The 13,105-nt window shown below is 32.3% G+C and overlaps 1 protein-coding gene across 1 annotated transcript in view; it reads left to right on the top strand.

The window, feature by feature from the left end:
* LOC129224910 (fibrillin-2-like) overlaps nt 1–13,105 on the top strand; it is a 201,630-nt gene that overhangs the window by 47,034 nt on the left and 141,491 nt on the right. Inside the window, exon 6 of the mRNA XM_054859456.1 lies at nt 10,315–10,440. Coding sequence (XP_054715431.1) covers nt 10,315–10,440 — 126 coding nt within the window. The remainder of the gene's footprint in view (nt 1–10,314; nt 10,441–13,105) is intronic.

The following is a 13,105-nucleotide window of genomic DNA, read 5'->3' as shown; positions in this document are numbered from 1 at the left end:
TCTCAGATGAATCCCGCTTCTGTTTATCCAGTGATAGTTGCCGCATACGTGTGTGGCGTCGACATGGAGACAGATCTAATCCAGCAGTAACTGTGGAACGTTCCACCGAACGACAACGTGGCATAATGGTTTGGGGCGCAATTGCGTACAATTCCATATCACCACTAGTTCGTATTCAGGTCACTATGACGGCCCAAAGATACTTGGATAATGTGCTGCGGCCGGTGGAAATCCCTTACCTTCAAGGGCTACCTAATGCAATTTTTCAGCAGGATAACGCCCGACCACACAGTGCTCGCATCTGCCAACATACTCTCCAAGGTACACAGATGCTTCCCTGGCCACCATACTCTCCTGACCTGTCATCAGTCGAACATGTGTGGGATGTGATTGGACGCTATTTGCAGACTCTGTCCCTGCCTCGTTCAGAAGACGAACTGTGGCAAATGGTTGAAGGGGAATGGAGAGCTATCCCTCTGAGCACCATCCGCACCCTTATTGACTCTATGCCTAGACGTGTTTCTTCGTGTATCGCTGTTCGCGGTGATCCTACATCCTACTGAGCCGACGCCGTTCTCACTCTGTATTCTGCCTATCATTTTGAAATTAAAATCATTTATTATTCCTTGCTGTCTCTGTCTTTTTTCCAAAGTTCATCACTTTCTGACCACTCCTTCTTGGTGTTGCATTTTCAATGTCGTGCAGTGCACATACGAAGTATTTTGTACAGACATGACTTAAAATATCCTAATTTAAGAGAATTCGACAAGTCAAGGTCTTCCCAATGTCCATTTTCCTCTATTTTACTTGGACTTATTTTAGCATATTTATACGTATTTTCGCTAAACTTTACATGTTACATAAATTAGAATTTTTTTAATTAAAGCAATTCAAAAGCATAGAAAATATGAAAAAGCACAAAACTTGATCCTCGTGTCTAAAGTTTCAACCAAATAATAATAAAACTTGCATATAGGCACATAACCATTGCGTAAAAATTTATTAGTAGTTCTTTCTTAATATTATTATAAGTTTTGGGGGAAAACAAATTAGCTTCGATCACTTATTTTATTGGAAATGTTTGCATCTCACTACAATCCAGCAAAGGCAAAAATAATCCCAATAAATTGTCCAAAAAATGCTTGTAACATACATCCAAGACCTAGTACTTAAATAATGCTAAAATAGGCTCACGTCAGCTTTTTTTTTTTTTTTTTTTGAATAATATTTCAAAGGTCCTGTATCTCCTTAAGAAAAGAAAAACAATGTAATTTTATGTATGTTTGAGAATTATGCTTTACTCCTAAGCCTGTACCTATAAATTTTCAAAGTACTAAATATCGTTTTAGATAAAGCAAGTGATGTATTAAAATGATAACAATGCATAGGTTTTATGATTATCGGCTTAGCAAAAATAAACTGAATTACTATATAAAACTCTTCTTTATGGTTTTCTAAACTGGATTTTTATATCTTTCTCCCAAAGGAAGCTTTTTCTTTGTTACTGCATATTATTCGTCGAGTTCCTTTTGAACAGTTCTTGGGGACAGGCGATTCCGCCCTTTACAATGTTTCTTTTGTGCTTGTTTTCCAAAAATTCTTCTAATGGAGGGATCAAGAATGTTCTTTGAAGTGAAACTATGAGCAAAGTTCTGTTCTTTTTAGCGCTCTACTTTCTGCCTGAAGGAAAACATATGAGAGGGAGTTATTTATAGATTTATGTGTTCCTAGTTTTGTAAACTGTTCGTCTGTTTGTGGTGTTTTTACATCCTTTTACATTGTAAAGGAGGTATTCGCAAAAAAAAAAAATCACTCGAAAATCGGCCTTAATTTCTATTTTTCTGATCCCCGAATGAATGTTGAGGGTTTTTTTTTTTTTTTTTTCGACCCGACCACACGTGTATATATACTTAAGAAGGTATGGACGCCCGAAATATCCATTTTGACGATCCACGAGTTAATTACAACGAGTTTTCTCGTGACGTTCGTATGTATGTGCGTATGTTTTTCGGATAACTCAAAACGGTATGCCGTAGAAAGTTGTTTAATAAGTAGACTCCTAGTGGGGTCTAGTTGTGCACCTCCTCTTTTTGGTTGCATTCAGATGTTCCAAAAGGGGTTTTTTACACCTTTTGGGGGGGAATCATTGTTAATTTCGATGCAAACTCATGCGGTGCTGTAATTTGGCGGACACTTGGCGATATATCGCTAGGCTTTTAGTCGCCAAGTTTTGTCGCCAACTGGGTGAAAAATTTAGCGTTTTTTTTTTTTTTAAATCTGGTTTCAATTTGGCCACTATTGAAGATTTTAAGAGTTAATCGTTGAATAACGTAAAAATTGCCAATAATTGGAAAATAAATCTGCGTAAAACATTTTTTTTTTTTTTGCTTCGGTTCGCAACAAACTAGGGGTGAAAATATTTACCGTGTTTCCTTGCTTACTCCAAGGCACTATTATCATCAAAGTGGCGTAAAAGGAAGTCACACGTGATACACACATTAGCTTGTTTCCCCAGTAGTCATAAGGAAAAAAATTGAATCAAGAAAAATTCAAGAAAGTTAAACGATATAATGGGAAAAGTTATAAATGATAGCTGAATTCCAAGTTTTGACCGTATAATTCTTCAAATAATTATATTAAGTGTAATTAAATCAGCGAAAAGAATTCAGTTTCACTATTCACATCATTTCTCCGATTTAAAGTACTAACTTATGGTAGGTGCATGATGAAGTTGTGAAAAGGGTTTTAGTTATGATGTTCTAAAATAAATCAAAAAGTCAAATAATTGTTATGCTAATAAGGAATAATATTTTCTATTATCACATAAAGTATGCGTTTTCATTTGATGTTTAGAACTCTATTCAATCAAATAATTTTCAATGCATTTTATGAGTCTTTGCAGAGTAATTCTAGTAAAACGAATTGCTTTTCTTTATTTAATTTTGAGTCTTAAAGAGAGTAAGTTTCTTTTTTTTTTTTTTTTTTTTTGTCCCTGCTGTGATACTTGAAGAATACAATTATATTTTTTGTATGGCTCTGACTCAATCTTTATTCATGTCTTCATTTAAAACTGATCAGTGCAACGCAAGTTTGATATTTTTTACTTCTAGAGGATGTCTTATTAATCAGTTTTAAGTAAAAGTTTGAAAATAATTAAATGATTTTTTACTAAAAGTAACTAATTTAACAAAAGTAGTTTATTGAACACTGCAAGTATTTCACTGTGAGAGTAACTTGCAATTATTGTTTATTACTTCAAAATGTAACTTCAAAATTATTTAACAAACGAGTTCTAACAAATGAAGTGATATATGCTCCATTTTGCGCTTCAGAAATATTAAGTTCTTAAACTGAACATTTGATTAGTTAACATTGAAAACGTCAAGACTCGAAATACTATATCGACTTCATGTAATAATAATACAGTATTTGAAAGCTAACTTTGTTTCAAAGATTTAGTTTAATATCTTCTGTATTATTGAATTAAATTTTGTTAAAAATATCATGTTGTAGTGAAAAGTAAAATTTGTGGTGTAGTTTGAATGAAAACTCGTTGCAATTAACTCGTGGATCGTCAAAATGTAAAATCTGAAAAGGTAATCCAAAAATGTAAACTGTTAGGAATAAAATGGAAAATAGAAGTCATACTGATTTCTGTCCTGTCAAAACTTATAATTTGTACAATCAGAAACATTTTCAGTCTCGTTGCCAGGGCTGCAGGGTCGGAGTCCGAGTTGAACTGATTTTAAGGTAAAAGAATCGGAGTCGGGAGTCGAAAATTTAAAATTCCAAGAGTCAGAGTCGGAGTCTATCATTTTTCCTCAAACTCCACAAATCTACCGTTGCTGTCGGAGTCGGAGGCTCTAAAACTCTCGGAGTCGGTCATTTATTTACCTTCCTCCTGCTCATTACAAATATAATGCCATTAAAAGTAACGAAAGGTAGCAGTACTTTTGTTTCATGGAACTGGAAATTAGACGCTTTCTAATTGCGATGAAAGTTAAGGAGATATGTCGATAATATTTTAAGTTGAAACTGAATGATCTTGGAATGCGCGAAAACACTTAGAAGTATAAATTGTAATCCCTAAAAATCTGGGTAATTTTTAATTAACCTGCGAGTTGAAGTTGAATTATGAAGATTCTAATTTACAAACCTTGTGAGGTACCAAATTTGGAACCTAATTTATTTTAAATACTTATGGAGCATAATGTGAATAGTTTAAACCTAATTTAAAGGTTTCGAATTCAGCAAACATCGCTTCGCCTTGAACACATGCAAATAACTCCGTCTTCAGTTGTTGACAAGAAGTGTTCGATTTGTTAGAATAAGAGACGGTTAGTGTGAAAATGAAATAGTCAGTCCAAGTTTTAAGTTTTGAATGATAGTTAAAGCTGCTACTGCTCGTGTATTACAAGGAAAACATAGAATCTAGGTTTATCCAAGTTATACAGGTTATATATATTACTAGGTTTATACAGTTTGGAATACAGATTACAGATGACTCGTTCATAAACGAACGGGTCTAAAACACAGATTTCTTAAAATGAAGTACGATAAAAAAAAAACGACTGGTCGTTCTCTTGAACGAAGATATTTTATATAATTTTCTCTGTCTCATATAATTTCTTAATTAAATTTTTTAACTATGATTTGTTATTACTTTCTTTTTACGCATTCAAAATATTTTTTTGCTTTATTTTCTCCTTCAAAATGTGTTATAAGGAAGAATTCGGCGTTTTTTTTTTTTTTTTAGGTATTTTTCAAGATCAATTTTGCATTTTTTTGGCATCATGTCATTTTTTTAATTATTAAATGGAAATTTAACTTTTTAATGTTTTGTCATGCAGGAATCGAACCTGTGACCAGGCACGTAGCTAGAACTTTGTTACGGGGGGGGGGGTCCAATGTTGTACGAACTTCAAAAGAGGAGGCATGCTAAAGCAGAATTAGTAGCTCATATTTACGTGAAAAAAATTAATCCAATTAAAACTAATTACAAAAATATGATAATTAACTAAAATTAATAAAATAATTGAAACTGATAGAGCAATTAGTTAGAATTAGATAAAAAAAATTTTATATTAAAGAAAAAATTGTCAGTTTATAAAATTAACATTAAAATATTAAAGCTTTGTAATATATTTCAACAAAATATGTACAAGTCATTTTATTTGAAAAAATAAAGAAATCTACATCTATCGAGTCGAATGTATAACTGTATGAATGCCATATAACGTAATTCCGCCACTTTGTTCGATTTGAACAAGATTTCTGGCAAAACTCAGCCACCCTCTCGACGAAAATATTAGCAAGGTTTCATTTAAAAAACTTGAACTAGTTTTTTATTTATTTACGTTTATAACATTCTCTTTATAATACGAAATTATATGAAATTTCTAATTTTATCCGTTTTCTAATTATTATTTCTAACCATCATTTAAAAACTTGAACAAACTATTAACTCTTTGAGGGACGAAGACTTCCTTTTCTGCAATCATTAAAAAAAAAGCGTATTAGCTTTTTTTTATCGTAATTATTTTTTTACAACGAATTGGTTAAATAAGCTATCTTAGGATCCGTTATGGTATTTTTTTTTCTTTCTAATGGGGCTTCGTTTGAGGCTTTAGCCTTTTCGGACCTAGTGTGAACCACCGATATGGCATCTAGTCTTTCATATGCTATCATTAAGGCGCGGATGTGACTGGCACATGAAATTGTGACGCCAAGTTTCCACCATATGGAGACACTTGAGCTCTCTGCGATGCGGAACTGCACTGGGGGTTTAATTTTGTCAAGCAAAATGAATACCTGAGAGATCTTTTACCTGGCGAGTAATGGAATGTATAATGAATGAAATTAAGCATCTATGTATTTTTATTTTAACAACATTTTGGAAAAATTGTAAATGATTGTTTTTTTATAAATGTTTTTTTTTAAAGGTCATGAATGATTCAACATTATTGGCAATTTTCCTCTGATGTTTTCAATTTGATGCTTCATTTGGAAGATCAAGAGGAAGCATTGCACCCACTGACAGCATCATCAAATTAGATACATTTTCAACAATATGTATGCATAAAGCTAGCCAATTTGCGGAAAAAAAACTTATAGGTTTCTTATAGCCTCAGTTTGCAAATTTTTTGTTCCTCAGTCATCTGATGTTCCAAAGTCTAAAGACAATCTTTTGTAAAATCTCTTAGAATAATTGTGGTTAAAAATCCAGTAATGATTTAAATCAGTCTTCCAAAATTAATATAACAATAATAACACTTCTGATTCTTTCATTTTCCAATTGGTATAACTTCCATTTTTAGAACAATTTTGTAATCATCCTGTATTCTCGAAAGCATATCATCATTTATACCGTAGGTATTGACTTTTTTTTCGTTCTTTTATATGATGTTAGTAAAATATATTCTAGTGCAAGAAATAGCAAGTAATTTTAATTTGAAGAAGTTAAGAGTTCAAAAAAAAAAAAAAACTAATATAGAAGTGAAAAACACAAGAAAATTTACCTCGCATTCACCTTTTTTTAATTATTTGCTTGTAACGCAGTAACTAGCAGAAATTTTCACCTGGTAGTTTATAGTTAATTGCACATGTTCATTTTTGTTACGTTTAACGCTACCTTCGCAATTTACTAATGATGGATGCATAAATGCTTACTAAATAATTACTCAGTACAAAGGCGGTAAATAACAATCAGAAAATTTATTCCAATGAAGCAAATACAAATATGCTTTACTTGAAAAACGAAACAACATCGAAGAAAGATTATTTTTTTTAGTTAAAAATGGCTAACGGCTCTTCTCTTGGGACCATAGACTCACAATTCAGTAAGATTTAAAAGTACGAATTTCAAATAATTACTTTTAAATTACATGTGTTAATATGGCCGAACTTGCAATCATAAACTGATCACAGTAAAATATTCGAGTAATTTTCAATTTCATTCTTCGCTTTATAAAATTTCGATACAGCGAAAAGTAATTTCGTTGCATTAACTTCAAATTTTATTTATTCACTTATTTTACCTTCAAACACATTCATTTTGGGCATTTAAGATGTTTCATGGTCATGTTTAACTATTGGGTGGAAAAACATCCGTAAAAAATCTAGTTTGTTTCTCAGAAAGGAGAGAGAAGTTTCTCAATGTTAGCTTGAGCTAAAATCAAATGTTTAAAGAAAAAAAAACTTTTTCCAGGATTACAGTTTAAAAGTTGTAAGCTTCTGGGGACATAAGTAAGCTATTATTATTAAAATAAACTAAAAGTTTAAATAAGATTATTAATCAAAATATAAAATGAACCTGAAATGAATCATCCCAAAAATGTAAAAAGCAAAAATAAATTAATTAATAATTAATGTTCATTTTTTCTCATCTTCAAACACACGAAATGTGCAGAATTTCTTTTTCGTTGCTGTCTGAACTTAATTTTTAAATTAGAAAACACATAAACACATAAAATTGCTCGTATTGTTAAGAAAATTTTAAAAGAGAACTACAACTTAGCTAGTTTGTGTAAACTCAATTTTCTTCTGATTACAAATTTGTTCTAGATATGTTTCCTATAAGTGTGTGGTAGAAAAATACTGTGTGCTATAACAGAAAATAATAGGAATTTCAATTACGGATTCACCAGGGATGCACCCCCTCTGGCTGCCCTTCGTGCAGCATGTGTCTAGGAAACCAAGTCCAAACGGGAAAAGAGTCAAAACAAAAAAAGAAAGAAAGAAAGAAAACCACGCCAATGAGACTGGGGTAAGGGCGAAAGTGACAATAAATGTTTGTTTTCAATTACTTATTTGCCGATGGCAATCTGGCGGATCAAGGGAAAGGGGCCGAATTTCAAGGTCACAACCCAAATGAATTGAAAGAAGAAATGGAAATTTGTCATACGTGACATAGCAACAGGCGGCTAGAGAGAACTGCAGTTTCACGAGGTTCTCGTGTTCTGAATTAACTCGGATGCGGGAAAATTGCCGATTAATGGGAACATTTAAGGGGAAAATACCGGGTCCCATAAAGTTTTTCGCTTTTGAAAAATTTTTGTTGACGTGAGGTGCAACAACTGACAAATAGCAGACAGTGGTCCTTCGAGAAGGAGGGGGGGGGTCCGGACCCCCCCCTTGACTACGTCCTTGCTGTGACTTTTGGAATAGCATGTCTTACCACTCGATTCCCGATAAAATTGCTTACAAAATGAACTATAATTACTTTATACATCTAATCCTAAATAAAATATTTCTTGGTTAATTTTTGTTTCTTATATTATCTAATTGTTAGGTAGTTTTAGTCACGTTTCTCTGGGGAAAAAAAGTAACGAAACCAACGAAACAGTTTTTAATGTGCGAGAGTAAGTCTTGTAGAGATGTCACGTGCTTTTTTTTTTAATGACGGAAGTCGTTCAAATGAACGAGTACAGCGTACGGGTCAAAAACATGAACGATTCTCTGATGAACGGATCATTAAAAAGAACGACATGACCCATCTCTTGTATGGAAGCTTGTGTAGAATATACTTTACTTTTGTGTCTGTAATTTCTTTACAGTGTGTACTAATTAACTGTTATTTCGTTTTAAACAATCTCTTGAGTTTATGGGGAGACCAGAAAAACAGCATTTACTTAGAAAGTTTCTTTAAAACAAAAGTTAAAGAGATGGAGGGAACTTAACTATCAAAAATGGAAAAGAACTCGTTTTCCTATCAGATGACTACCATCAATTTAAGAAAAAGAGCATTCGTCACAAAGAAGAATCATATCAGAGCGAAAGGAAAATATTTTTTGATGTAATTTAAATCTTGGAAGTATGTCACGGTCTACTGTTACATTCATAAAAAAGATAAGTAAAATGGATTGTTTGCTGAAGAAATGAAAGTATAAAACAAATATAAATTTTGCTCGAATTTCTTTGCATCATCAATTCTTTCAATACCCATGAAATCCTATGAAATATAGATTTTCCACGCATTATTGAACAGCTTTTTCGAAGATATATGATCGCGTTCCAACGAAAAGATCGAAATTTGATATATTTTGTCATTTTGCGTACCGAGAGTTTACAGTTCATTATTATTGCTCCGATATAATTTCATCGAAACGAAGAAAAATACTCTGTAGCTCTAGAGTTTCGCATTCGTTAATCATCGATAAAAAGATTTTGTTTCATCTTTATTTTTCAATACTTTGAAGGTTTATGTTTTCTGTATTTATATATATCGTCGCCTCAGAACAACAGTAAGACATCTAGCCTCCAAATAACAGTAAGAAATATTACTGTTGTTCTCAGGCGAAAATATATATACGAGGGCTATTCAATAAATAATGATCATAATTTGATAAAAACAAATTATGGATACGAATCCTCCAAATGTTGTGATCTTTTTCAAAACAGTCCCAGCTGCATGCAATGCACTTGTTGCATCTCTTTCATTCTTTCAAGTCGCCAAAGAACTGGTCCTGGTAGACATTTTGTACACGTCCTTCAAAATCCCCTTCGAAGCTTCTACCACTGCTTTTGAAGGTGAGAAATACTACCCCAGGAGGTGTTTTTTCGAATTTGGAAACAGAAAAGAATCACAAGTAGCTAAATGTGCTGTATGGAGGACAGGGTACGGCGAACAAATAGCCACTCATACATCCTTTTCGCAAGGAATCAGCAATCTTGGAATCTTTTGCGCACGAGCGCGTGTCATTTTCAGTTCTTCTTTGAACAAAGTTCGAGTAGAATCGTGAGAGCCCCAGTATGCTCCATCTGCTGGGAAACTAGGCGTATGTGTGTATCCAACTACAGTTGGAGCAAACCTAACCTGGCAGCACTGTGAAGGCTACGTAGATTTATTACAGCAGTATGACACTGCCAGGTTAGGTTCATTCCAACTGCAGTTGTCTCTCTGTTTAACGACGCTCTATTTAACGACTTTCTCTATTTAACGACGGCTTTTCACGATCCCAGATGGTCCACTATAGTGTCAAAAGCATTCTATTTTAGGACGCTTTCTACTCAAGGACGATTATTTATGATCCCTTGAAAGTTGTTAAACAGAGAACCAACTATAGTATTTGTTAGAAGCATTGAGATTCTTGCATGCCACGCTGCTTACATGTTTCAATATGCTGGGAAATTCATTCTAAACTAGGCTGGTTACTATTTTGACTGCATACAAGATATTTGTTGAGCCCAACAGATCATAATAATGTTTATTTTTTTAATTTATAAAAAAAATGTGGTGTTTTTAGTTCATTGAGCAAAATAGAATATTTTAACACAAATTATTATTTTTTTCGATATTTTTTTTTTCTTATTTAGATGTTAATGAATGTGAAGAAGACTCGAGCTTGTGCCAAAATGGTAAATGCGTCAACTCCGATGGTGGTTTCAACTGCTTGTGTGACTACAGTTATGTACCTTCTCAGAACCAACGAGCTTGTCTAGGTAAGTAACATTTTTCCTAACTTTCTAAACCTCTTTTAAAAAGTAACAGAAGAAAATTATTATCAAAAATGGAAAATCAATATCAAAGTGGAAGCTCTAAAAAAGATTCAAAATAGTTACTTAAATTAATTTTTCCTTAATGTTCTTTGTATGATAAATAAAAAAATCAAGCTAAGTGCGTCATATCACTTCAGTAAATTCCAACGATTATTTTTTAACAAAAATATATAATCTATTTTAGGTATTTTCTCCCATATGTAACTGTGTGTGTGTGGACAAAAGTAAGAAAAACAAAAAATACTAATGAATTTCCAAAAATTCCCACCAAAAATTGACAGGTTAAATCTGCAATAAAAAAACAGAAAGAAGGATTTACACAGAAATCTGATTCTAACGAGATAATATTAAAAATCAAGTCCTTTTTTCCTAGGGTCTGTCATTTATTACAGATTTAAAAAAAAGAAAGAAAGAAAAATAAATAAAACCAATTACTTATTTCAAAAGAATTATTTTTGCCTTTACTTTTTAACCGTTACGAAAAATTAAAATAAATAATTCGCAACTCCAGAGCTCGAATACGCTAACTTGCGGTGATTAATACTACTAAAGAAAAAGGTAAAACATTCCATTCCACGTGTTTTCTTTGGGGTAAATTACAGACTTCAGACAGTTTATGGTATAATATAATTTCAAAAGAATAGTAAAGAAAGCTTCCCACTAACACGATGAAAAATTACTGTCATTAAGTTACGGCATTAGATTGTTTTACCTTTTTCATCCGCCATTAGACAATGGCTGCAGCGCCCCCTATAGTTTATTGGAGTTGCGAATAGTAATTATAATGTTTACTCTTGAAGATTTAACGCATCAATGATCATTTATATCAAAAATAAAATCGTTTGTAATTTTCTTGCCCTTTCAATTCACTTTTAATCTTCTTAATCAATCAATCAATCTTTTATTTTCGTCAAGGTTAAATCTACGAGAAAGGGCATTTATATTTTTATTTCTTGAAATAAGAGAGTCATTCCATTTCAAATCAGGCAGGCAGGTATGAAAAGTGTCATATGACCATCACCGATTTTTTTGAAAAAAATACAGCAGTTACAACTAAGGGACATATGAAATATCCCAAAAGGATTTTGCAAGAAAAAAAAAATTCTTCAGTTACAGCCTATTAAAATTCTGAACAAAATCCGCCATTTTGGAAAAAAAAACGGCAGAACACTCCATTTGAAATGGACACTATATCAAAAGTATTTAACCTACTTGAATTATTCTTTTTTCTAAAAATAAATAAGGACCCATATATCCTGTAGACATCGCTTTTGAAAGTTTAGTTAGGTTTTTTGATAAAGAAAAAAATTCATTTTTGCCGCGAAAAAACTGCATTTTTACCGATTATATGATTTTTTTCCTTCATGAAAAAAAAGTTTTTTTTACTAAACGGAGATGGCAGTCTAAAGCCCTTATATGATAGTTTCAAAACATATTTTATTATAATCCTTGGATGCATACAGCCTTGGAAATAAAATTGGAAATTTTGAAAATTTTCAAAAATTAGCGATTTTTGAAGTGATTTTACTCAAAAAAACCCATTTTTAAAAAATCTAAAAATTGGCTCATTTGAACCCCATATAATGTTTAACAAGTGGATAGACACCGCATCCCGTATTTTTTCCCATAAAATGTTTTATGATTTTTTGAAAGTGACCTTATCGCCCATTGCACGCATGTAAAATAAAAATGACTAATAATTTCAGTAACTGAAATTGTGATTATATTAATGCCTAATAACTACAATAACGGCGCACTTTATCAGGAACAACTAAAATTTTACTGACTTTTATTAATATAGCAGTATCAAAGCGCTTCTGATGACCCAGTCAATTCGTCTTTTTGTAAGACTCTGTGTGTAGCCTTTAGATAGAAGAGCCTTTGGTGATTATATTAATGACTAATAGCTACGATAATGATGTACTTTATCAGTAACAGTTAAAATCTTTCCTTTTTTCATAAATATTAGTTTATTTTGTCTCCAAAACTATGCATTCACCGTTACTTTCATATGCAGCAACGAATCATATTTTTTCTCTTTCAATTCTCTTTCTCTTCAACTCAATTACGCGACAGGAGAAACCATCAAAGGGAAGAACAATACAATGCATTTAAAACGATTAATTTTAATTTCGTGTTTTGGTTGTCATTGGTGAATGTTGTCACATAATTTTTGGATCCTACCTCGTATGATTACTTTCATACGTAAGAATATGTATACTAAATTCAAACCGCAAAACTCACTTGTAGATTAAAAATTTAAAAAGCCCACCTGTTTTATGAGAGAAGTAATCAATTGAACATGGTTGCAAGTTGAGGTAACCAAACAGATATCACCAAAGGTAGCTATTATAACCAGGGATCCAATTTCTAACAAAAGAAGTGCAGGATCCCTATAGTCTTCAGAACTTATTTTAATGCTTAAGTGACCTGAATTCGGTCAAAAATACAAAAATTTGAGTGAAACAAATCAGGAAGTATGGGAGTTCAGCTCCAATAACAATTAGGCGCTGATCAGCAGAAAAATATATTTATATAACGAAGTACAAAAAGACGAATTGACTGGGTCATCAGAAGCGGTTTGATACTGCTATATTATTAAAAGTCA

The sequence above is a fragment of the Uloborus diversus genome, chromosome 6 (assembly GCF_026930045.1).
Source record: "Uloborus diversus isolate 005 chromosome 6, Udiv.v.3.1, whole genome shotgun sequence".
Taxonomy (NCBI): Eukaryota; Metazoa; Arthropoda; class Arachnida; order Araneae; family Uloboridae; genus Uloborus; species Uloborus diversus.
Note: the sequence above shows the minus strand (reverse complement) of the source record. Positions and strands in the feature narration are given on the sequence as shown.